The sequence below is a fragment of the Cricetulus griseus genome, chromosome 2 (genome assembly GCF_003668045.3).
Source record: "Cricetulus griseus strain 17A/GY chromosome 2, alternate assembly CriGri-PICRH-1.0, whole genome shotgun sequence".
NCBI lineage: Eukaryota > Metazoa > Chordata > Mammalia > Rodentia > Cricetidae > Cricetulus > Cricetulus griseus.
Window position 1 is genome coordinate 205,729,355 of NC_048595.1, and position 27,651 is coordinate 205,757,005.

At 37.7% G+C, this 27,651-nt stretch overlaps 1 protein-coding gene across 3 annotated transcripts; it reads left to right on the forward strand.

The window, feature by feature from the left end:
* Positions 1 to 206: 206 nt before the first annotated feature.
* Slc25a46 (solute carrier family 25 member 46) lies at positions 207 to 23,702 on the forward strand. 3 transcript variants are annotated; one of them, XM_027400648.2, is made up of 8 exons: positions 207 to 593; positions 2,990 to 3,032; positions 4,369 to 4,426; positions 7,729 to 7,806; positions 10,196 to 10,296; positions 13,621 to 13,677; positions 15,711 to 15,768; positions 21,555 to 23,702. In XM_027400648.2, exons 1-8 carry the CDS (start codon positions 311 to 313, stop codon positions 22,131 to 22,133), a joined length of 1,257 nt encoding a protein of 418 aa, XP_027256449.1. In that variant the 5' UTR covers positions 207 to 310; the 3' UTR covers positions 22,134 to 23,702. The 3 variants fall into 3 exon arrangements, with proteins under 3 accessions (XP_027256449.1, XP_027256450.1, XP_027256451.1); XM_027400649.2 differs by lacking the exon at positions 207 to 593 and adding an exon at positions 663 to 796; XM_027400650.2 differs by lacking the exon at positions 207 to 593 and adding an exon at positions 674 to 767.
* The last annotated feature ends 3,949 nt before the right edge of the window (positions 23,703 to 27,651 follow it).

A 27,651-nucleotide genomic window follows, 5' to 3' on the forward strand; every position in this document is an offset into this window, starting at 1 on the left:
ACAGGCCGAGGTCATCCGGGGCTGCTGCACCGTGCGTGGCATCCCTGAAAGTAGAGGACACACATTGCATCTTCTGGGACCAGGCCCAGCAAGCATCCTTCCCCTTCCAGCCTAAGACAGCTGCCGCGTCTCCTTAGCAACCAAGTAGGGAGGAAGAGAGTAGAGGCGGAGTCAAGTGCTCCCAGGACTTCCGGGTTCCAGTCGTGACTTCCGGTTGTCACTCTCCGGACGCGCGGCGACTGCGGCGGGGACGCGGTGGAGGCCTGGGCTCCGTGGGCCGGCCTCTCTCGTCCTCGTCCGCCCGTCCGAGATGCATCCGCGGCGCCCTGACGGCTTCGATGGCCTGGGCTACCGGGGAGGCGTGCGGGACGACCCGGCTTTCGGCGGCCCCTTCCATGCGCGCTCCTTCGGCTCTGGGAGCGATCTGGGCCATTGGGTGACGACTCCTCCGGACATTCCGGGCAGCCGCAATCTGCACTGGGGTGAAAAGAGCCCGACGTACGGTGTGCCGTCCGCGCCCACAACGCTCGAGGGCCCCGCGGAGGAGCCCTTCCCGGGAGGCGGCGACGTCCCGCGCCCGGGCCCGAGCAGCGGTGAGGGGTGCGGGGCCCGGCCGGGCGGGTGGACCCGCGCACTCCGGAAGTGCGGGCGCTCAGGGCCCGCCTAGGTCCTTGCACACACAACCACACCCTCTGCCCTCCTTTCGTCCTCTGTCCTGAAGCGAGACTCTCGTGCACGCGATTTGTGCTCCGGGATCACCACACTAGGTGACATCTGTATAGCCTAGGATGCATTGGTAGGGGTGCTTAGGGGCCCAGGAACGTTACCACTGGTGTCGGGAGCAGGAAAGAAATAAATTAGATTATTTACTGTTGTCTGATTCACTCTAGCCGGTGAATTTTCTTGATTTGGTTAATTGACTCATATCTTCGTGTTTTGGAATGAAGGTTTATAGCCCAGGAAGATTTAGGTTGGACCAATAATAAATTTAACCATTTTTCTACTGATCACTCGTTCAGACTTGTCGAATGACATATTTTTTACGAGTGCTAAATAAGATGAATAACAGTATAATATTGTAAATATGCACAGTAGGATAATTATTCGTTTCCTTCACTTACTCTTTCAACATGGGGGTTCTGATTTTAGATCCCAAATCCATACCTCCCAGCAGTTCTCCCTTCTCGTCTTCTGACCTAAAACCTCCACTTAGATTTAGAAACATTGCTATAACCTGACTTTGTAAGCTATTACTCTTTATGGAATGTCAGAGAGCTTCAATTGCAACACTGCATGAACAGCATACATTTAAAATACGTTTTATTCTTGATGTGTAAATAGCTGACTCCATTCTCTGAGAATAACAAATTGTATCATTAAGTATTAAACATGCTATAAGTAATTGTGATACTCATTCCTTAGTTTTTACTTTGAGTGCAGAAATGCTTGAATTGGAAGAGCCTAATTATTAGTACACTAGGAGGTGAAGGAGTATCAGTGACTCATCCAGTGTCACACAACTTTTGGCTGTTATTTCCTGTGTTTCATTGTGTTAGTGCTGGAAAACTCTTTTTTAAAAAATATTTTATTTATTTATTATGTATACAACATTCTGCTTCCATGTATATCTGCACATCAGAAAAGGGAACCAGATCTCATAAGGGATGGTTGTGAGCCACCATGCGGTTGCTGAGAATTGAACTCAGGACCTCTGGAAGAGCAGTTTGTGCTCTTAACCTCTATCTTTCCAGCCCGGAAAACTCTTTTTGAATGAAGCTCTAAGTGAAATGATTCAGAATCCAGGTATAATTGCTGTAAAGTTACTGCCTTACGCAGTGAAGTTTTTCATCTTTTTATAAATTACATCTTGATAGTTCCAAGGAGGGGAAGCTTGCTAATACAGCTAGTTTATTTTGAAGCTATTACCAAGTGACTGAGTAAAACTTTGCAACAAGTAGAGCCTCACATAATTAACAACATTAAGCCTTCCTAAAACTTTTCATAAATGTCATATTTTCTTTAGTATTTGGGAATGATAAATGTGCTCACAAAAGAAAGTACTTCAATATGACAAGAAGCTTTCTAGCTTGTACATGTTTCAAGGCGAAGCGGGTAGTTTTTTTTCCCCCAGGAAAATGTTTACGTGGCCTTTTATAAGAGAATATTCTCATCATAAAGGATCATTGCTTCATTTGAAATGACAGACGGAAGGGAGAGAATGGTCTCTTGTGAATATTGCTATTTAATGTCTAATCCTGTGGCTAGACCATTGTTAGGATTTTGGATTCCTTATTCAGGGGAAAGCTTCTCTTTTGACATGTGCATAGAGTTTTCAGCCGATAGATAGCTCTCCAGCAGTGTTATAGGAGGGAGCACATATGCAACTAGGGTCCCACCACATAGACTGGAATAAACAACTATTGGTAAACTATTTACAACTTAAGATCATAGGGTACTTAACCTCTATTGATAACACTAAGTACTCTCAGAGTAACAATTTTGAGGTATTTTACAACAACCATTGTCCCTCAGTAATAATAGATGACTATCAGTTTCTTTGTGTATCTGTCATGGCCGTCCATAGAAAACTTTAGAATGATTGTAATCAGAAATTAAAACTGGCAATACTTAGATTCCATCTGTATACAAACTTGACATAGTCCATACAGGGTTTTAGCACTTTTTAAGGTAGTTGCTTTTGATACTATTTAAAGCTTTTTTTCTATTAAAACAGTTACAACTTAGAAATGTCCTAGCTTACAAGTCCTTGTGGCAACAGTGCATTGGAATGAAAGACAGAATTGCTCCATAAAGAGGTCCTTTTGGTGGAACTTGCCACAAGCTCCACCAGAGTCACTTACTATTTAAATTGACTCACTATCCCACATTAGACTTTGAGGTTTAAATGAACATCATGTTCCTCTAAAATTTTGGTTATCACAGTAAATATAAATATTGGTTATAAGTAATCTTATCCTTTTTATTTTAGAACAGTTGAATAGATTTGCTGGATTTGGTATTGGACTTGCAAGGTAATGTTTATTCTAAAGATTTTTTTATTGTCTTTCCTTTAATTATAATATTAAGTGATTAACATTTCTTCTTTTAGGTTTTGTTAACAGTTTATGTACTTACTTTGTAGGATTTGATTATTTAGAATCCATAACTTGCTGGGTGGTGGTGGTGGTGGTGGTGTACACCTTTAATCCCAGCACTGTGGAGGCAGTGGCAGATGGATCTCTGAGCTCCTAGCTAGCTTGCTCTACAGAGTGAGTTCCAGAATAGCCAGGGCTACACAGAGAAACCCTATCTCAAAAAAACTAAAAAAAAAAAAAAAAACAAAAACAAAAAGAAAAACCCCAAAAGAATTCATAATTTGATTTTTCTCTAGTAGAGGTAGGAACCAGTCTTTCCATTGTATAAAAGAAGTAATTTTGTAATGAATATGGTAGTAACTTTCATGAGTCTGTCAGAATAGAATATAATGTAATCTTCCTTCTCAAAGTGATGAGATGAGCCTTCTCTTTAAACATTGCAGTGGTACCCACGTAGTTTTGCAGCATAGAGACTGATTTTTTTTTTTTTTTTTTTTTAGTTATTGTTTGGTGGTCAGCTTCCTTTTTTGGTTTTGTTATTGCTTATAATGGCCATTATAGCTAAGAACATTCATCATTCTTATTTATGTTATCATGAAGATTCATAAATATTGTGTATTTTTTTACCTTTCATACCAGAATGGACACCATTTTAAATAACCAGTGAAGTGACCTTATTGCATATTAAAAACTGAAGGATATTAGTGTCAGCATAGATAAAGTCCATTTTCCATTTTGCTAATCTTTTTTAGCCTAATTTTTTATTCTTAAAGCTTAATACCATTTTATATAATATATATAAGTTTTATATTATATTAAGCTGTTAGAGCTTAATCCACAGCCATTGGGGAACATAGTCAAAAGAAATACTTGATTTATAAAGTAGTAATTAACATCAAAAATCCTGTAACTTAAGTACCAAGTATATCAAAATAAAAATTTCTAGAATAAGGATATTGAAAAGCAAATGACTTTTCATATGAGAATTTTCTTCATAGGATATTTTCTGAAATGGAAGTTAAATGATGTAGCCTTTTTCATGTCAAACATACAGAGATCTATTTTCACTTTTGTACTATAGATAATAAATATATACAAGTTTGTGGGTCTAAATTTTATTTTTAGTGAATTTACTGTTTATATTATTTGCAGATGAGCAGATATTAAATTGCCTTAATTGTGGAAATATAAGATAACTTCAGGTATATGTATGTTATAAATAAAATTTGTGTAAAGACATTTATACACACACATATAAATTATTTCTGTATAGTCTCTTTACAGAAAATGTACTGGCCCATCCTTGCATTGTTTTACGCCGCCAATGTCAGGTAAATGTAATTTCTTGGACTTTTGAGACAAGCTTAATCCTAACTAGAAGCATAGAATTCTGATAAAATGATGTGAAATCTTATACCCATTGTTCTATGTGAAATGCTCCAAAATCTATAATATTTCAGTTCTCCAACTTTTTAGTCTAAAACCACTTCAAAATCTCAAAAGTTATTGGGACTCTGAAGATGTTTTGATTATTCATGCCTGTCAGGATTCACCATTTCAGAAATTAGAACTGATGTAATATTGATCTAACTCATTAAAAAATAATGCATTCATCAGATATTAACAAATCATCTTTGCAAAAATTTATGTTTTTCTCCAAAATGTCTGTCATAATAGGAGCGAGCTTCTCACATCTGCTCCTCCAGTCAATCTGTCCTAGGATGTTGTTTTAAGAGAAACAAGAATAATCAGCCTCCTACACATGATGCTCTTGAAAGTAGGAGTATGTGTATTCTTTTCTAATAATGTGCCTCGAAGTGTAACGTGAGTTACATGAGTTACACTTAAACTCACTAAGTGGTGGTGTCTTATGTGCAGTGTGAAATCTGAAGCAACCTAATTAAAAAAAAACCTCTATTACATTAAAAAGTTCTTGTTGAACTGAGCATATCTTTAACCCTAGCATTTGGAGGCAGAGGCAGGTGTATCTCTGAGTTTGAGGCTACAGAGAAAATTCTACGAAAGCCAAGGCTACTCCATTGTGTGTGTGTGTGTGTGTGTGTGTGTGTGTGCGCGCGCGCGCGCGTGCGCGGGGGTGGGGGGGCAACTACAACAAAAATTCCCATTGATTTATAATGCATCCAAATGCGTTATAATTTATATTATACATGATTTTCTATCAGCCTGTATTGGTAATCTGAAAGATGTTGATTCACTGAGTTATGTGTCCAGATTCTGAAACATTGAATTATTACATACCAAAATTCATCTTCATTGAAAGAACCAGTTATCTTACAAGAAAGTCTTTAATCAATGTGTATTCTTAATGAGATACACATTCCCCTAAATTCTTTTTTACATTTTATTAAAATGTATTACTTATACAAAATAATTACACAAAATTATGACATTTTCATACATCTATATCATGATTTTTCTTGTCCCCATTAATTTCCCTTGTCCTTCTTCCCAACTTTTACTGGTCACTTTGTTATTCCCAAAAAGTATGCTTCCTGCTTTAGTTTTTTATTTTGTTATTATTTCTTTAGTTTACAGAACATCCTGTATTCTACAAATGAGAAATGTATGTTGTTTGTCTGAGTCTGGCTTACTTTGTTTAGTCAGAATCTCCAGTTCTGTCCAATGGTTTTTTTCTTTGTGGCTGCATAATAATAATCGTGTGTGTATGTGTGTGTGTGTGTGTGTGTGTGTGTGTGTGTGTGTGTGTCTAGGCTGATTCCATAAATTGGTTTCTGTGACTAGTGCAACAAGAAGAAGAATGCCCAGATGTCTCTGTTTGCTGATTGCATCCCTCTGATATATCCCATGGTACAATTGAACAGTCAGTAGCTCTGGTTTTAGTTTTCATGAAGGACCTTTGCAGAGAGTCCCACAGTGATTGCACTGAATGACAGTTCTTTTCCTCACATAGTCACCTGCATTCATTTTTGTTTGTTTTTTTCAGTGATAGCAGTTCTCATAGGGTTGAGATGGAATCTCAGTATGGCTTTGATTTACATTTCTCTGCTATGTAATGGCATTGAACCTTTTGGCTAATAGTATTTCCTTTGCCTTTGCCTACTTATTGCTTGGAGTGTTGGGGGTTTTGGTGTCTAATGTTTTCAGCTCTTTATATATTCTGGATAGTTAGTTCCCTGTAAGATGGCTCACATTCTGTGTGTTCCATGTTTACTTTGCTGACCAAGAGCTTCTTAACTTATCCTTTCTATTTGTCAATTCTTACTATTCCTGAGTTATTAGAGTCCTTTTCAGAAAGCCTTTGCCTAACCCAGGATTTTAAAGTGTAGTTCCTATATGTTCCTTAACCAGAACAACATTTTAATCTTACTAAAGTGTTTTTCCAATTTGTACTTGGAGGAAAGTTGAAAACAAACACTCTGAGGATCTTCTTTTTAAAAACAACAACAACAACAACAACAACAAAACAAAAAACCACCACCATCACCAACAATAGCAACAAAAATCAAGCTCACTTTGCTAATTTACAAGTACACATTTGATCTGAGGATATAGTTGAGTGGCTGAGCATATAATTGGCCCTAGGTTTAAGTCTCAGTACTGTAAGGAAAGATGTATGTCCTAAGTGTGAAAGTAATAGTTTGCATGAAAGTAGTAGTTTGATAGGGTATTTAAAAAAAGGGTGTGTGTGTTCTGTGATAAAAAGAAAAATGGGTAAGTAGCAAATGCATCATGTAAGAATTTTCCTTCATGTGAGCTGTCTTCTTTATGTAAAACACAAAATGTTAATTATAAAGGTGATATGTACTTACAGATCAGGTTTCATATAATTACCCTTTGCACTGCTTCACCAAGGATACTCTTAAATGATAATCTGTCATTATCTATAGTGAAGAATATCATAGAAAAATACAATTGATGCTACCACCTTGATTCATGGTAAAGAATCTGCAGTTTATTCACCCTTGTTTTTATATTAATAGATTGTTTTTAATACATGAAGAAGGCAAATGGTGCCTGAGTTAAACTAAGAAAATATTTTGAGCTTTTTATGCCTCTGGTAAGGTAATGGAGCTCTCAACAGTTATTGGCCTGTTGCAGGTCCTATCATGTAACTTCAGTTCTTTGCAAAGTAATTTTCCCATATAACATTAAGACAGTATAAATCAGTACAAATTAATCTATCTATACTTGTCACTGAAAAATAAGAATGCATAGAGAAATAACTACCTAAATAACAGTGGCAGTTATAGATGCCCCAGAACAGTGAAATTGATTTGTATATATTTAAATTATGATAATAACTGCTGATCCAGTATATATCATTTTGACACATTTAGCTCATTTATGATTTGTTCATTTTTTGTATGCTATAGTTTTTAAAAATGCTTGGCCAAAATGAGTACGAGATTTAATTCCAGAGCTTAAAATCCTCACTTTCAACCAGCAAGATCCTCTCTATAGTCTGCATTACTAGGTATTTTATGTACTCCTTGTGTATTCTATCTATATCACCATGTGCATAACACAAACGGTTGATTTGGAGTGCTCATTATTTGACTTTAGTACTTAACTGTTGCTTATGCTGAGCTTTAGATTTTCATGGCCTTATTATCTCTTGACAAGACAGAAAAGATACTGTGTATTTTTACAGGTTAATTACCATGCTCGGCATTACCATCTCACTCCGTTTACAGTTATCAACATTATGTACAGCTTCAACAAAACTCAGGTGAGAATCTATTCTATTAAAGCTGTAGATTTAAACTTGTTAAGCATTAAAGTAAGAATTCTCCTTTGAGCCGGGTGGTGGTGGCACATGTCTCTAATCTCAGCACTCGTGGGGCAGAGGCAGGTGGATCTCTGAGTTCGAGGCTAGTTTGGTGTGCAGCGTGAGTTCTAGGACAGCCAGGGCTACTCAGAGAAATTTTGTCTTGGAAAAAAAAAATCTCCTTTGACTTTTCCAGAATTTCACTTAATTCAATGAAATTGCAAAGAGCTATGCTAAGTTCTAATGTCTGTACAATCAATAGAGTTACAGTGTAGTCATAGAGACAGAAATGAGAATGATAAAGTACTGATTATTGTATAGATGAGACGCATCATCAAAACTGATATCCTCATTAGTTATCGATGTTAACAAAATGCCCAACACTAGCATCTAAGGAAGGAGGGGTTTGTTTTGTTCAAAATTTAAAACAATGTTATCTGTCAGGACAGTGATGACATGGGGGTCTGGGCTCAAGGTAGCTGACCACACTGAACCTGTAGTTAGGAAGCAGAGAAACATAAATGCTGGTACCTGGCTTTTTGGCCTTTCTTTAGCTCTTGATGATAAAGAAATGATGCTGTCGATCTTTAGGGTGGGTCTTCCTCCTCAGTTAAACATTTCTAATCTGTTTACAGTGAGGATTGACTACCACAACGGGGATTGATCACAGGGTATGATCTGGGAAAGCTGTTGAGAAAGAGACACTGACTCGAATTCTTGTATATTGTCAGAAAGTCTGCTTCTTAATTCAGGGTAAAGGTTTCATGTGTTGATGTTCAAAGGCAAAAGGCAAAGAGAGGTTATAATTTTGGGGACTAGGTGTTATTATGCAGTAAATAGTACCTTGTAGCAGAGGTGGAGGGTAAGACGAAGATGAAAGAGCCAGAGAAGTAAGCAGCATTGTAAAGGGCCTTCTATGGCCTGCACACTTTATCCTAAAAGCTACAAGAGAACCATTGCAGATGTGTTAGAGTGACGAGAGCATTGTGAACCAATGGATTGTTTGCATCAAAATTTAAAATTTGTGTATTTGACTTCTAAGAACTTTTCTACATAAATGTTATATACATGTGTAAAAATGTGTATCAAGGATATCATATTGTGTGGTATTACACATAATAATGAGTCAAGAAATTATAATATTTAACAAGAGGATACCATTAAAACAATGATGACACATTTATGTGGTAAGATACCAGGTGGCCTTTACAAATAAGATGCTACCTCTGTGTGTCTCCTGTTAAAAATGAACAAACCAGCCAGGTGGTGCAGAGGCAGGCAAATCTCTGTGAGTTTGAGGCCAATGTGGTGTACAGAGTGAGTTCCAGGACAGCCAAGGCTACACACAGAAAAACCCTGTCTGGACAAACCAAAAAAAAAAAAAAAAAAAAAAAATGCCCCCAAACATGGAAAAAAAAAAGTGCATCTTTGCATGCATGCACATAGATATTCTATTATATGCTGAGCTGTCTCTGGAGAATGAAAGAGAAAAGCCTCTGCTAAGGGACTAGCATGAAAAAGAAACACATTTTTTTTCTCCTGATACTATATTGCTGCTTCTAATTTTACAGTATTGATATTTTATTTTCTCATTCAATAATAATGTAGATAAATAATAGTAATAACACTACTGCTGTTATTGTAGTAGAAACAGTGAACTCTCTAGTGTTAGGTGTACATAAGTAATAACATAAGGATGGAAGAAAGAACATAGACTGGGGCTGAGATAACTTTAAGAACTTTGATTGATTACACAGGAAGAATGATAAATACATGATTTGGACACAAGTGTCATGAAGGAGCTATTAGGGAAATAGGAGCAACAACACAGAAGGAAAAGAAACAGTGCTAACGATTGCGTGAATTTGGGGGAATATGAAAATTGAGATACCTGTAGGTCATAGGAGCAGCTAACAGATCATAGGCAGTGGCATATGGAGATACCAGAGGTTTTCAATAAGTCATTTTGGAGTACTGAATTACATGGAGCATTCATCTTGGTTTAAACTAGTCTAACATTGACAATTGAGGCTACTGTAATGGCACAGGCCTATGATCCTGGGACTTGGGAGGTTGAGGAAGGAGGATGAAGAGTTCAAGGCAAGCCTCAGCTACTACAGAGAATTTGATGCCAGCCTGGGTTATGTGAGAGTGTGCCTCAGTGGAAAAGAACAAACTGGTAGAAATCTACCACTACTAGATTTAGTTACAGTTCTGTAAGATTTATATTAGAGTAATACCTTATTAGGAAATATCAGCAATCCTTCAACGTTGAGTTTCATTAAGAAGTTTTATGTTTTATTTTTAGGCACTAACAGAACTATTTTTATTGTTTTTGTTTTGATTTTAGGGACCAAGAGCCCTATGGAAAGGAATGGGAAGCACATTTATTGTCCAGGGAGTCACACTTGGAGCAGAAGGCATAATTAGTGAATTTACACCTTTACCAAGGTACTTGTGTAGCCTTTTTCCCATGTTAGTCTTATGTTAAATTTTTATCAAGTATGGAAGCCAATGTCTTGAATCTGAAAACTTATCTGAAGTAGCACAGTGAAGGGGGACAGTAAAGCTACTCTATTAGTTATATCTTGCTAATATATAGTGGGTGTGTGATAGGGGCTTCAGGTCTAGTGTCTGTTGAAATATGCCTTTCATTCCTCCTGCTGTGCACCAGCAAACCTCCAGCTAAGTGAACAACTTCCTTAAGTAGCTCATATGATTATAGTGCATTGTGTGATTTGTGCCATAATTAAATAAACCCCTTTCAGATGACTAGGGATATTTACCTGGAGTTATTGGCACATATTAAAAAAATAACTGAAAATTGAGATAGAGTCTGAAATATGAATTGACTGGGCAGGCTGGGCAGTGGTGGCGCACACCTTTAATCCTAGCGCTCAGGAGTCAGAGGCAGGCAGATCTCTGTGAGTTCAAGGGCAGTCTGGTCTACAGAGCAAGTCCCAGGACAGACTCCAAAGCTACACAGAGAAACCCTGTCTCAAAATAAAAACAATAAAAAAAGAACTGACTGGGTAGGAAAGGAGAGCCTTCCAAGAGAAGGCAACAGCATACTCAGCTGGTCTCATGAAACTTAGTCTCGGTGACAAAAAGAAGCAGCTTTTTCGTGGGAGGGAAGAGAAGCCATGATGTTGTGTCTTTTTAAAATGTTTTTATTTATTCTTTGATCATTTTGTGTGTATATACAAGTATCTAGGTCATATCCAACTCAAATCCTCTCCCTCCCTCCGTGATTGTGTCTTTGTAATGGCTTATTTTCTGTGGGCCTGAAATCAAACATTTTATCTGTTTCTTGATGTGTTTTGATCGAGGGTATTCCCAAGAGGTAGTGTGAAAGTATTGCTTCAGACTGTTTTGTAGAGGGCTCATGCATTAATCTTAACCACATAGGGACTATTTTGAGTTATGGAACAGAACAGAAAGTGCTGAGTTAGGATGACATGCTCCGTGTAATTGATGTTAGCTGCCATTAGGTTGAAAGTGGGAGGCATATTAGGAAGTGAGTTGCCGGCAGTAGCTGAGAATTAATTAATTAATTAATTAATTAATTAATTAATAAGAATGCTAACCAAGGTGGAGAATTCAGTAAGAATGAGTTAGAAAGGAGATAAGGAATTTAACTTTCACTAAATGGAGTTTGAGATTTTTGTCAGACCTGTAAGGGTTGTTTTAGTTACTTTTATATTACTGTGAAGAGACAACATGACCAAGGCAACTTATAAAAGAAAGCAGTTAGTTTGGGCATCAGCTCTAGAGTAGACCATCATGGCAAGAGCATTGCTGGAGTCAGGCAGGCATGGCACTGTAGCTATAGCTGAGAGCTTACATCTGATGTACAGGTTTGCAGCAGAGAGAGAGAGAGAGAGAGAGAGAGAGAGAGAGAGAGAGAGAGAGAGAGCTAACTGGAAATGTTAAAGGCTTTTGAAACCTCAAAACCCACATCCAGTGATGGTCACACCCCCTTCCAAAAGGCCACACCTCCTAATCCTCAAATATATTAGCCTATGGGGACCATTCTCATTCTAACAACCACAGGGGACATGAGTAAAAGGTGGTTGGAACTGTGGATTAGGATGCTACAGAAATTATTTAAATATAGACATAGTTTTGAGTATTGTGGCATAAAATATTATAAAGAATATGAGACTCAGTGAAATTCAATTAATGGAGAATTGTAGACCACAAGTTATGAGAGGTGACAAGGAAAGTGTCGTGGACAATTTGTATGTCTACAAACCTGTCCCATATGTGGTATTGTGGGGGTGGTGAGAGCAGTAGTTGAAGGGTATAGTTTGTGATACCCTCAAAACAAAATTAGTAGTAAGATTCATGACACTTTGTAGAATCCAAGGTTGTAAACTTCAATTACAGATACACTGGGAGAGAGAAGGTAGATAAAGTTAGGGAAATATGCTGTTTCTTCTCTGTGGGTCAAATTAAGCCATTATTTGTTGTAGGAAAGATAGCACTGGACTTTTAGAAAGCTCTGAGAGACTGATACTGTAAGTATCCCAGAGTTACGGCGGTTGGCAACAAGGCATGCCAACAACAAAGATATGATAGACAGTAGTGAGAGATTGTAATTTGTTGGGCACTCTTTAGCATGACCAATTTTCCATTTTTAAGTACTGTATTCTTCTGCATGAACTCATGGATAGTGTTAAGGCCTTTGAATAGTTCTTTATTTCTGAAGTTAGCCCTTAGGATACATTATTTTGCTTTGTTAAGAAAGGGAGTCAGTTGAAGGTCTAACTAACCACTAGTATTGCACATGTACTCGATGTTGGGATATGTTTGTAAGGGAAGGAAACAAAGTCAAGAAGCTAAGAGCAAACTTTTTCCAATGTATTTGCTTTCAAGGAACTGTGTATTCTCAGAACTCCTTTAATACAGCTTTGTTAAAGGCTAGGAACACCTGGCCAGCTAAAAGTTTCTTGACTCATACTTTATAAATTGAGTTTCTATGCTTGGCTAATTATATCTGTTACTGCTTTTGATGTCTCAGAGTGCATTTGAAAGTACAGATGTGCCAGATCTTGTTTTTGAGGCTTCCCCCAAAAACAGAGATCTATAAAAAATTAACAAAGTGCAGGTCATTCAGTTTAATAGTGTGGCAAGAATTCAGTACCTGCAGTGATAATATTTGTGGTTTGATTTCTGAAACTTAAGTTTCAGAGTTGTAGGCAAACAACTGAAAATGTATTAATTTGGCTATGGGGAGAGAGATGAAGAGGGGAAATCGGAATGGACAGACCTGTCCCATAGACCCAAGTCACATGCAGTTATCAAAGCAATGGTCCCACTTCTCAGAGAGAGACGAGCTATCTATCTGGAACACATCTGGTCCTGAGCATTTCTGATAAAGAACACTACCCTGTGCTTTAGTAAGCAAGGCATACATGCTGGTGCTCAGCCAACTTTCTCTTTTTCATTCAGTCCAGGATCCTAGCCCATGAATCCATCCAGGCGTGAAACTTCCTCACAGACACACCTAGAGGTTTGTCTCCTAGGTCTTCTCGTCTGTCACACAGTAGTAGCCATCATGCAGGAAGTCACAGCTTTTCCCCTGCAGCCCCCTCTGCAGCAGACACACAATTTCTTCTTTTAAACCACTCCAGGTGTCAGAATTATGTCCAGAAGGAAAAATCCTCTCTACAGATTAAAACAAAAACAAAAATTTATTACTGTTTAAAAAAATTAACTCAAAATATTTAAAATAACTGTTTTTGTTTATTTATACTTATTTTTAAATTTTAGGGAAGTTTTACACAAATGGAATCCTAAACTAATAGGTGAACACCTTCTTCTGAAATGGTAAGTTTTACAATGACATTGTTACCAGAAAATTCTATTAGCTTTTTTAGTGTCAGAACTGAAAAACACATATGCATAGCATAGTCGAAGAAGTCAGAGTAATAGGAATGGACTGTCACGGAACAAGTAACAAGGCTTAGGGCTAAGATCCTGAAATACACACGCTGTTTAAAATGATTCTTAGGCACTTGAAAGATAAAAGTTGTGGTTCAACTTTTTTCTCTTAAATTACTTTTTCTTTTGTTCATTTGGGGGTGGAATGGGGTGGGTAGTGTGTGTTTGTGTGTTCGGGTGCACTTGTGTGAACACGAAGGCCAGAGTCCCCTCAGACACCATCAATCTTGTTTTTTGTTTTTAAGGTGGATTTTTTTTTTTTTTGAGATTGTATATAATTATATCATCCCCCACCCTTTCCTTTTTCTCCAACTGTTCCCATGTAACCCTCACCTCATTGTTGTTACTTGCTGTATGTGTGTAAATGCACAAATACAGCCTTCTCGATCCACATAATGTTACTATATGCATGTGTTTTTAGGGATGATTATTTGGTATTGGATAATCAGTTGGAGTGCAGTCCATGGTTACTGATTTAGGCTGGGCAGCAAGGAAGCCTCAGGGATATACCTGTTTCTGTCTACCTAGCTCTGATATTGCAAGTACATGCCACTATGCCCAACTTTATACATGGATGCTTGGGATCAAACTTGGGTCCTCATGCTTGCATGACAAGCACTTAACCAGTTGAGATCTTCCCAGTCCCTTGACCAAGATTAAAAATAGATAGATAGCTAGATAGCTAGCTAGCTAGCTAGATATTACTACTCTGTCTTGAACATCCCTAAGCCAAACATCTGAAATGCAAAATGAATCAAACTCTGAAGAATTTGAACATCAACACATGTCAATTGTTTTAAATATCTCTAACCTGATCCTATTTAATTAGGGATAGGGTGTCTGAATATAGCAACACAGAAAATACTAATGTAAAATGTAAAAACACTGTCAAGCTTTGTGGGTAAATGAGTATAACACATAAATAACTTTGTATTTAGACTTGGGTCCCATCCTTAAGATATCTAGTTATGTCCCCAAATTTGAAATACATCTGATCTAAGCATTTCTGATAGCAGGGACACTAAACCTTTGTCTTAGTATTAGTCAGAAATATGGATGTATAGAGTTGGTGAAGAGCTAGATCAAAACGATAGTCACGTTACAGTATAGTCTAAAGGCACCTGGTGATTTTACATCAGTGACTATTTTTACAGATTAGAAGTTTGTTTGTTTATTTATTTACTTATTTATTTATTTTTTAAGGACTGTGAATTGGAAATTCCTCTAGCTTGCTGGTTGTCTGTGTGGGACAGTCTAGCACATAGTTACTTACTGATGTACCATTACTTTGGAGACTGGTATTGATGAGGACCTGGCTCCTAAGGGTGTTGATTAGATTAGTCCTACCCTTGAAATGATTTTAAGTAAACACACTTTGCAGGTTTGCAAAGTTGTAATGTTACTATATTGATGAGGAAACAACTTTGGAAAGCTGGACAATATTACGTTTTCATAATAAAAGGGAACTTGGCTCACAGTTGAAAGCTGGCTTAGTTCTGCTGGTGGGGAATGTAGAAGTAGAACAAGATAGTAAGATAATAGCAAAAATCATTACTAAAACACCGGACTATGGAATAATTGTCCAAAAGGTTCAGAAACAGATTCCAGGCAGCCCTAGTATGTGCAGGTAGATGTCCAAACAGTCATACAGGAGCCTGCATTCTGCTAAAGGTATAATCTAGGTTTTTTCCCCCTAGATTGTCTCTATATTATTATTATTACTTTTTAATTTCTGCCTCTGTTGAATAAAGTACTCTGTGTTTCAGTATTCTGAGTTAGTATCACTAGTTTCAAAGTATGGTTGAAAAATAAAAAAAAATAATTTTGAGTTTGAATGTAAATTAGGTGAATACATTAAAACAGATTGTAAAATTTCATCTTATTTTGCTGTACTGATAGTGTTTGTTTTATCTCTGCAGCCTAACATATGTGGTGGCCATGCCTTTTTACTCAGCAAGTCTGATTGAAACAGTACAGGTGAGCTGCTCTTTTCTTGTAACTTTTTTGTTAAGAACTTTTAGAATATCCAGTATACTGTGTATGTCTGATTTTAAATGTTCGCTTCACAGATACATATTTACCATATATTACCACTGGTGTAATATTCCCATTGCAAATTTGGGTCACATGGTTTTAATTATTTTTCTCCCTTCCATACACAACTATACTCTTCACTCAAGTATCCTAGAGCCCAAACTATGACTTGTTTTGAATATTTAATTCTCTTTCAAGGCACAAGAACAATTGAAAATGCTTATGGCTTATAGCAAGTACATTAATAATTGTGTGAGCATAAGAAGTAATTATCTTAACAGTCAGTAGGTGGCACCATGTGTAATATACTAACAGCATTAGTTTTAAACACCCTCTGATGAAATATTGTTGGCACAATAAGTACAAAGCTTCAGCCGTTTCCTGTATTTAAATTCTGCTTGCTTGTTTTACTGTTTCTCACCACAAGGTGGCACTTGAAGCACATTGAATTAAGTTTTGTAGCCTCACCATCTTTTACAGGTAAAACTGTTAAGATGAAAGTGATCACTAATTAAGGAAATGCCCTATAGACTAGCCTGCTTACACCCAATCGTCTGGAGCCTTTTTCTCAACTGAAGTCCCCTCCTCTCAGATCATTATAGCTTGTGTCAAGTTGACAGAAAACTAGACATCACCTACTCTTGCATTTTTAGGGGGAGGGAGGTTACTTAAGGTGGAAACCAAAGCTTTGCATACACTAAATGCATGATCTACCTCTGACTTCCTTTACCTACTGTCTCAGTTATACTTTTGGCCCATACCCTTGCAGTTTGATCAGAAAATCAGAAAATTAATCTGCTTTGTTGTAGATGCAACACATTTCTTTTTATATGCATTTATAATTGTTTAAATATTTGGTATTTTTCTGATTTATACCTTGGAATAACTAAAAATCAATTTTCGAGTAACTCAGGTCATATAAGTTCTTCAAAAGAATTGTATCGATGAAGAAGGATACGAAGAATTAACCTAAGCCTTGTTTTCAGCACATACCCCAAATCCCAGCACCTAAGAGGTAGGCAGGAGGATGGCTAAAATTCCAGGACAGCATGGGCTATAGTGAGACTGTGTCTCAAAGACGCAAAGGAAGAGTGGCAAGATGAGGTGCTTGTAGTCACTGCTGATAACAAGTCCAGTCCCATAGCCATCTGTCATGGTGGAAAGAAAGAACAAACTCCAAGTTGATTCTAACCTCCACGTGTGTATGCTTCGAATGAATGAACAAACAAATATATATATTTAAAAAAAAGTAGAGGAGAAGAGAAAGAAATGTGTGTAAATTACAGTTTTAAGGGCAGAGATTTTATTACCCCCCTTTTTGTCTTGACTTTAGGATGCTTTATTATACTGGTTTTCTTTTAATCTCACTGGCATTTTCTTCCCAGATAGAAAACTTATGTTTATCTGTCGTTCCCCCTTTTGAAAATTTAATGCATCTCCTTCAAACTACCTCCTGTAGGGTCTTCAGGTTAATCACTGACAATTTTTTCTCACTTTTACTCCACTTTTGATGTTTTCCTATAAATCAAAAGTTTAGTTCTTTTTTTTTGTTTGTTTGTTTTTGGTTTTTTGAGACAGAGTTTCTATGTGTAGCTTTGGAGCCTATCCTGGCACTTGCTCTGTAGACACAGCTTTAAATTCACAGAGATCACCTGCCTCTGTCTCCTGAGTGCTGGTATTAAAGGCGTGCACCACCAACACCCGGCCTTAGTTCATTTATTAAAGGTCATTTCAACACTTAAAAAAAAAAAAAAAGAAAGTGCTTATACAGCTTGTCTTCTGTTACCAGTATCCGAACTTCAAGAATACTTTCCCCACCTGTGTCAGTGCTTGCTCTGTGAATTGCTTGTTGGGCCAGCCTTGCCTTTCTGGCTTTTGTTTTGTTTTCTCTTAATTTGCTGTCCCCACTACATCATTAATCTCTGATTTTGCTGTTGCTGTTAGAACTAATGTTGGTTAACTGAAACTAACATCTCATGACCCAAACATATTTTCATGTCCTCTTGCATATGGGTTGTGTCTGTAGTTTACAGAGACAGTGACTTTAGACATTTTTTAATCATTTTAAATTGTAATTTTATCTTGCATAGAATAACTCAATTTCTGTACTTATTGTAAGTATCCAGATTGCATTAATAGATTTGTCTCTGTGTCCTTTTTGTCCCTGTCTACAGGAAGCACATCTTAGTTTTAAAGATTAGCACCACTTTTGAATAAATGATGGACAAAAATACTCTGATCAAATGGACCCAGGAAACATGCAAGTGTCACTATTCTAACATCTAACAAAGTAGACTTCAAATTAAAACTAATATAAAGAGATAAAAAAGGAAAACTTCATTCTAATCAAGGAAACAGTTACCAAAGAGCACATTACTATCCTAAACATATATGCACCAAACTCTAGGGAACCCAATTGCATAAAAAATATACAACTGTATTTAAAAATAGATTGACATCAATCCATTAATAGTAGGCGATTTCAAATACCCCTCTTTCTCCAAGACAGGTCATCTGGATAAAAAACTAACAGTGAAATATTATTATCAATTGATATCATTCATCAAATGGCTTAACTGATCCTCAGAATATTCCACCCAAACTCCAATACGAAACAGCACAGGGAAGTGTTTTTAAAATAGACCACATCCTGGGGCACACTAAACAAATCTTTAAAAATTTAAGAAGACTTGCTGGGTGGTGGTGGTACATGCCTTTAATCCCACCAATTGGGGAGGCAGAGGCAGGCGGATCTCTGTGAGTTTGAGGCCACTCTGGTCTACAAAGCTACACAGAGAAACCCTGTCTCAAAAAACAAAAAAACAAAACAAAACAAAAATTTAAAAACACTGAATCTCTCCTTATATCCCTTCCCACAATGCAATAAAGCTTAAAAATTGGCATCAAATAAATTTCATGGAGAATAAACAGCTTATTAGTGAATAATCAATGGGTCAAAGATGAAATCAAGAAAGAAATAAAAAATTTCCAGGACTTGTTCTATTCAGTCAGTCTGTCTTTTGATTGGAGAATTGAGGTCATGATATTTAAAGTTTATGTATTTTATATTATGTATTTTAATAATTATGGCTTCATATTTCTTTCTATAATCTCTCTGCTATGCTCATTTTTCTCTTCAGCCTGAAATATTGTGTCTTGGTTACTGTTCTATTGCTGTGAGGTGACACTATGACCAAGGCAACTTATAGAAGAAAGCATTTAATTAGGGCTGGCTTACAGTTTTAGAGGACTAGTCCATGATCAGCGTGGCAGGAGGCAGACAGGTGTATTGCTAGAGCAGTAGCTGAGAGCTTTGCATTCTGATTTGTAGACAGCAGGCAGAGAGAGGAAGAGGGAGAGGGAGGAGAGCAAGAGAGAGAGAGGAGAGAGAGAGAGAGACTGGGCCTGGCATGAGCTTTTGAAACCTCAGGGCTCACCCCTAGTGACACACCTATTCTAACAAGGCCACACATCCCAATCTTCACCAAAACTTCTGCCAACTGGGACCAAGCATTCAAACATGAGTTTATGGGAGCCATTCCCATTCAAATCAACACATATCACTTCCTGTAATTTTCTTTCTTTCTATCTTTCTTTCTTTCTCTCTCTGTCTCTCTCTTCTCTCTCTCTTTCTTTCTTTCTTTCTTTCTTTCTTTCTTTTTAGGTTTGGCTTGTTGGATATAAATTTCTAGTATATTTTTATCATGGAAAGTTTTTCTTTCATTAATTATGGCAGATAGGTTTGCTGGGTATATTAGTGTAGGTAGGCCATCATAGTCTTTTAAGACTGGGAATGCATTGCTCCAGAGTTTTCTGGCTTTTAAAGAGTTTTCACTGAGCTGTTATTCTGATGGGTTTTCCTTTATATGTGATTTGCATTTTTTCTCTTGCAGCTTTCAGTATACTTTCTTTGTTATATATCTTCTTTCTTAACTAATTTTCTTTTCTCCTCCTGTCTATTTGGTATTCTGTGTGCTTCTTGTATCCGTATGTGAGTGTCTGTCCCTTAATTTAGGTAAGTTTTCTTCTGTTATTTTGTTGAAGATCAGATCTATGCCTTTGACATGGGATTCCTTTCTCATCTATGCCTATAATTTGTTGGTTTGTTTGGTTTCATGGTATTCCACATTTCTGGTATGATCATTCCTTGTATTTAAAAATAATTTTCGTACTCTTTTCTTATTTGGCCTAGATCTCATACTTTAACCTCAAGTCCTGATATTCTGTGTTCTATTTGATTCATGCTATTCGTAAGGCTTTCCTTAGAGTTTTCTAGTTGGGAAATTGAGTTTTTCAATTCCATCTTCTTCTCAGCTTGAGTCCTTTTCAGTGTTTCTATCTCCTTTTTTGATTTCATTATTAAGCCCTGGATTGTCTTCATCTTTTCTGTCAGCCTTATGTTTGTGTTTCTTGGGCATCACTTGGACATTTTTTCTCTTTAAGCTTTCTCCTTAAATTCACTGAGCTGTTTCTTTGTGTCTTCTTTAAACTCCAAAATCTTTGATGAATTTTATGATTGTTCTTTTGAATTTTGTATCCTTGGGTTTATCTAGATTAATTCACATTGTTAAACATTTCTATAGTACGGGTGTGCTTTGGAAAGAAGATACTGTCTCTTTCATATTTCTGGAATTTTTTGCAATGAGATCTGATCATGTGGACTTCTTTTGTTAGTTCTAAGTCTGATATGGACAGAGTAGGTTGAGGTAAAAGAGATGATGTGGGGCAGGTTTGGACTAGAGATTGGAAATGGCTTGGGTGGAATGGAGTCAAGTGGACAGAAGGGACTAGGCTGATGTGCAGGATGTACTTCCTGGTTCAAGCCTGGAGTGTGGCGGTTGAAAAGGTTGGATATGTTGTTGAAGGGCCCTGTGAGTGGGAGGTGGGATAGGTAAAGAGGGTCCTGGCCAAAGCCCAGAGATCTTTTGTGGTGCAGGCAGGGCAGGCCAGAGTAGGCTAGGGCACAGGATGTGGGACCTAGGCTAGATCTGGCCAGCTGGGGAAAAGGTGTGGATGGGAGATCAGGGAGACTCCAGGGGCTAGACTCTGGAGAAGATGTGGGAAGTCTGGCTGGGTGGGGAAGGTTGGGCATGGCACAGAAGGGGCTTGTAGGTGGTTGCAGGTAATAGGGTAGGTACTGGTGGAAGCCCACAGGCTGGTTGCATTTCAGTCAGGGGTGGTTAGCCTAGGCTAGGGCACTAGTTTTAGGAAATCAGGCTAAATGTGGAGAAGGCCTCAGTGGGGAGATGAGGGAGACTCACTGGGTTAGACACTGGTAAAGGAAGTGGGAAGAGGCTGGGTTGAGTGAAGGGCCTTGTAGGCGATTGCAGGTAGATGCCCAACTCATTGCTGTCTCTTTCTGATATTTCCTTTGAAAAATGAATCTAATGCTAATCTAATCTCATAGCTGAAGTTGGCAAATCATGGTTGTTTATATTCATCAATACATTTCTCAAAGGGACTTAATAACAGTACTTTCCATGGCAATTTTTAAAAAATGTTAAGTTGATGAGATCTCGGTGGTAAAGAGCACACTGACTGCTTGCTCTTCAGGGTTCAATTCTCAGCATAATAATCGTGTTCCAGGGGATCTGATGGCCTCTTCTGGATTCTGCAGGTACTGCATACACTGGGTACACATGCAGGCAAAACAGCCATACACATGCAACAAATACGTCTCTCTCTCTCTTTTTAATAAAATTGAACCTGTTTCATAATTTTTGTTTCAGAGTGAGATAATCCGAGATAATACCGGTATCCTGGAGTGTATTAAAGAAGGGATTGGAAGGGTGATAGGCCTGGGCGTGCCTCACAGCAAGCGCCTTCTTCCGTTGCTCTCACTCATCTTCCCGACAGTGCTGCATGGAGCTCTTCATTACATCATCAGCTCCATCATTCAGAAGATTGTCCTCCTAATTCTGAAGAGAAAGACCTGTAATAGCCACCTCGCTGAGAGTACCAGCCCCATGCAGAGTATGCTGGATGCTTACTTTCCAGAACTTATTGCTAACTTTGCTGCCAGCCTTTGCTCTGACGTTATACTTTACCCATTGGAAACCGTTCTGCATCGCCTTCATATTCAAGGAACACGCACAATAATTGACAATACAGACCTTGGCTATGAAGTACTTCCAATTAATACTCAGTATGAGGGAATGAGAGACTGTATAAATACCATTAAGCAGGAGGAAGGAGTGTTTGGCTTTTATAAAGGGTTTGGTGCTGTTATTATACAGTATACACTGCATGCGGCCATCTTACAGATTACCAAAATTATTTACTCCACACTTCTTCAGAATAGCATTTGAGATTTAGGTTCTATCATTGGCTGATCCAAAAATGTGGTCTGGATAATTTGCTCTGAAATTGTAAGTAATGAAAGTAAAATGCTGGGTGGAAAGAAGTAGACTGGGAATTGAGACTGGTGGAAAAGCTCATGCTGGCTATACTAACTTCTCATTTTTCTTAAGGCATAAATATATAGACATATAGCTGTGTAAATAATACTGGATCAAAACCTTTCCAAAATTGAAAACTCAATAAAGGTAATACTTTAAATGCAAAATGTAAAATTACATTTTGGTATAACACTCATGCTGAAGTAAATTGATCCTGGGTAGAAGCAAAAATGTATCAAGTATAAAATGAAATTGCAATGACTTGAATCTATTTTATTGACCTTAATATTTGTTATATATGTTTGTTTAACCTGGATTCGGGTCAGTGTGTTAATTCTTAATGCAGTGTATAGTATCAGGGGTTTTTACCTTTAGTCAAATAGATTACATCATCATTGAAACAACTAATGATTAGATTTGGCTCTCTGTAAGCAGGGGTTGAAGGCTGTCCAATTGTGTGTAGCCCTCTTATTTGCTATATATATTATATGGATTCCTTTGTGTGTGTACATGTAACTTGGGATTCCCTTCATGCCTGCAAGTTCTCATAGACCAGCTTATTGCATCAGATGAAGGGAGACACCTTCTGCTTGACCATCAAGAGTAAGCCATCAAAACACCAGGAAATAGCTTTCTTGTCTGCATCACACCCAGCAATGCAGTGCCAGAAACTTGAAATTTTTCATATGCTTATACATTTGGCTCATCGGATGATTTTAGAGCCACTTTTAAAGATACCTAACAATCATGGCAGCCATTACCGTTCCCACATTACCTAAAGGAGCCTCACTTGTCTTTCATTTCTAAAAGAACTTGTCTTAGAGGGGACAAAATTAAAGTTCACCTGGGAATTTGTGCTTCTTGTTCATCGTAAATAATGACTGCAATGTTTCTTTGTGTGTGTGTGTGTGTGTGTGTGTGTGTGTGTTTGTAAAGTTTTATTCTCCAAATGAGCTACCCTAAAGATAAAAATGAGAGATCCTTGTTACTTTTTATTTAAACTTGCTTGGATAAGTACTGAAGAAAAATACAAACTTCATAGGAAATTTGCTCTTATGTTTTATGAAGGAAAGGGAGAGTCAGTATTCCAACAAATGAAACTTGTTAATCAGTTTAATAAAGCAAAGTTGATGTGTTCCTATGGTGGATTAGACTTTGTAATGAAGTGATACGCAGTTCACTGATCATTCATGCAACATTTAATGTTTCATTTCTTCCCGAGTATGAGCAAGTTTACAAACATTCTGAAGTGCAGTGCCTGCAGATGTTGCCCAACCGAGCATGCATGCAAACTAAAACTGGTGTTACATGTTAAACATCACAGAGAGTGTTACTTCGACTGATAAGAGCTTAACATGGCCAAGGAAAAGCATGAAGTAATGTGTGAGTAGCTGTCCTTACCCTATGTTACTGAAGTAATGTTGTCCACTATTCACTTCCTCAAAAAGGGAAAATAAATGCTTTTTCTCTGCCTAAAAATGGGACTAAAGTTGTTTTTATTGACTTAAGCAGCTAAGTTTGTAGATGTTTATGGCCACTTTCCTCAGAATCTCATTTTATATACAAGTCAACGTTGTTTCAGGGAAGAACCAGAAATTTATGGTTTCAGAAAATGCCTGCAACAGTCTAAATGGAATAAAGTATTTACTAGGTTAATTCTGTGGAATTTTCCATGCATCTAAAGAGTAGATGTTTAAGGATTATTTATTTACAGTTACCATAAATTTGGTAGTATAAATTTATTGCAGCTGGAGTCAAAATACTTGTAGCTGAACTAAATATAAGACAGGTCTCATTTGCTGTTTCTTTGTAGAATTCCCCAGGAACTATCTTAAAAACTAAAGTTGAAGAATGTTAAATAAAGTTCTAATTCTTTCTTTCTCTCTCTCTCTCTCTCTCTCTCTCTCTTTCTTTCTTTCTTTCTTTCTTTCTCCTGCTTTTCTGAATTGGTTAAAACACAACCTTTGGGCCAGGTGTTGGTGACGCACGCCTTTAATCCGAGCACTTGGGAGGCAAAGGCAGGTGGATGTCTGAGTTTGAGGCCAGCCTGGTCTACCAAGTGAGTTCCAGGACAGGCTCCAAAACAATACAGAGAAACCTTGTCTCGAAAACAAAACAAAACAAAACAAAAAACAACCCCCCCCCCACAACCTTTGAAAGTAAAACATTTTAACTGGCCGGATGTTTCTCAATGAATTGAGAAAATAATAGCCATAAGAGTCACTCTTCTTTTCAAAAATTCCTGTTAACTTATAGAAGCCAAAATCTAGTATCCGTATGGTACATTTTAAAAGACAATAACAATAAAACAATGCCTTTTAGATTTAGTATGACAAATAGCCTCATGGATGTGCTTCTATTAAGTAGTTCAGAGGGCCAGATTTTGGCCAAGAAACTTGGGAAGTTTTTTTTTGTTTGTTTGTTTGTTTCATTTTGTTTTTTGAGATAGGGTTTCTCTGTGTAGCCCTGGCTGTCCTGGAACTAGCTCTGTAGACCAGGCTGGCCTCAAACTCACAGAGATCCGCCTGCCTTGCCTCCCAGAAGTGCTGAGATTAAAGGCATACACCACCACTGCCTGGCTTTAAAAAAAAAAAAAATTAGGCTTTCTAATTTAAATAAGTGATTGAGTTAAGACAAGTTAAAATTAACTTTTGTTTAAATTTATTAATTTATTTAGTAAGCTATGTATGGATTTCCCTGAGATATCCTCAAATTTATTGTGGGTCCCTTAAAGTCCCTAGTAATAAAGTAACTCAATCCTCTAGATTCATAACAGTAAATGTTATCAAATGCTAAAAGGAAGCTAATTTGTGGGTTCCAAGCTGGATTGTTTGGTCCCTCAGCCAGTGTTTTCATCAGTGTGACTGGGAGGTGGGACAAGGGACGAATAGTGCAGAGGTGCGTGACTACTTGCGGCTGGCTCTAGGATGGTTTTATCAGAGCTTCACTGCTGACGTTTCTGTGTTCTCTTCAAGTAGTTGGCATGATACATTTCTCTTCCCCCTCCCTCCCTCTCCCTGAATAGGTAACGGTTTTTCACTGATATAGTAATAGATTGTATAGCAGAGTATCAAAAACCCATGTTTTGATGGTGACTCATATCTTATTACCTCAGCCAGGCAGTTTATTTTTTTAAATTTTGCCTCACTACCATTTTAAATATTTTAGATAATAAATTGTAACATGAAAGGTTGATAAAATGTATAATCAAGCCAATATATTTTTCTTATTGATATTAGAGTAATACTCAGGGTGGGGATAAAAGGTGATTTTTCTTTTCTAGAAAGAAATGACGATCATCATCAACAACAAAACCCAACCAAACCAAAACAAACAGCAGAGATCCAAAGCACAAGCCAGAAACAAAATGAAGATCAAGAGAAAGATCTGTATGTAAAATTGAACATTTGCCACCACCTACTTAGAAAAATTCCTTGCATTATAAACTAGGGTAACTGATGTGGCACACCAAGCAGTGTGTTCAGCTGTGGCACACAAAATAGCCTATTTCTTAAGATAAATTTCTGCATTGCATCCTGTTAAAAAGTCTTAACATTTTTTCACCTGCACAACAGCCCTGCGGCATTTTTGGAATAGTCCTGTTTGGGTACTATTCAAGAAATAATTAAATAATAATAATTAGAAAGCCTGTGACTAGCCTTGTATTGAGCAACTGTGGGTCTAACTGCATACCTTAGGTAGGGTTTCTATTGTGAAGAGACCCATGATCACAGCAACTTTTATAAAGGAAAACATGGTTTGTAACTGAGACGGGGAGTGTGGACCAAGAAGGGCTAGCTAAGGGAGTTAGTCAAGAGACAAGACAGGGACACAGGGATATTGTCAGGAGGGCCATTCAGATTATACTCAATGCTGAATGCTGAACACCCCGAGTTTATTCTTTAACATAAGTACCCAATCAAAAGTGGGGACAATGGCAGAAGACATCTGTTAGCATGTATAAGGGGCAAAGAGACTTAAACTTCCCTTAATCCTCCAGGTTTTTGGTAGCCACACCTGCCATCAGGCCTTCAGGGTCTAGAGTAACCCTCCACCCCTGCCTAAGTAAAGACATCCACTACCAAGGCTGAAACATCCTGTGGCAGCCAAACTTAGTCTTATAGGTATAAAGACAGTTTTGAATTCTCTGACCTTTAGTCAAGATGGAGTGGAGTCATCTTTATGGGCTCAACAATCATCATGGCAGGAAAGTATGGCAGCATGCAGGCAGCATGGTTCTGGAGAGGGAGCTGAGAGTTTTGTATTTTGATCAGCAGGTAACAAGTGAAGTTGCCAGTGGGCGTGGCTTGAGCATATAAGACCTCAAAGCCTGCCTCCACAATGACACACTTCCTCCAACAAAGCCATGCCTAATAGTGCCTCTTCCTATAGGCCAAGCATTCAAACACATGAGTCTATGAGGGACCATAGCTATTCAAATCACCACACAGCACTAAAATGGTCAGCTCCTTGTGAACTCCAGGATGAACAGCAGAGTGAGTTGTGCTATCATGCTCACAGTGAATAAGAAAATAAAACAAAAAAGTGAGTCAAACAATAATAAAACTAAGCCCACAACAAAATTTACTAAATAAGACTCAAATTATTAAATCAGAAATGAAGATGGGTCATTGCTGCAAAGTTTATAGAAAAGCATGAGTTGTAAGAGATTGCTATTAAAAACCACATGCCAGTTTGGATAAGCTACATGAAATGGGCAAATCCCTATAAACAAACTGTAACAGGCACAAGAAGAAATAGAAAAATCTTAGTAGATTATGCCAACTGTGAATCAATTAAAAAACTCAACAAAAATCTATGATGAATTTCACTGGTTAAGTCTACCAAATGAAGAACTTGTAACTGTTTCATTCATTCATATTATAACACCCTGTGAAACCAGAATTAAATCAATACAGGATTAAGTCCTAGACAAGAGCTGCAGACTGGTGTTCCTTATGAGTAGTATACATGCAAAAAATTATGTCCCTCCCCAAACCTAGCAAACTGGGGTCTGCAGGTAAAAGCGCTTTCAGAGACATAGGTTCAGTTCCCAACACCCACATGGCAGCTCACATCCCATAATTCCAGTTCCAAAGAATCTAACATTCTTCTAATCTCTGTGGGCAACATACTTACATATGGTACAGATACATACAGGTAAAGAACTCATACTGTTGTGCCCAAATTCTGAAATTCCAAAATCACCAAAAGACCCATTTTGATGCAAAAGCAAAGAGTCTTTTATTATACTTGTGTAATGAGCTAACCCCATTAGCTCAGGCCCTTCATCCATCCACCATGGTGGATGGCTGGAGAAAAGACCCAGAGAAACCACAAGGCAGGGAATATATCGGATAGCATAAGGGGAGTGTCTAGGGGTATGCAACAGTCTCAGGATTGGTGTGCTTCCGGGCTTGGACAACCT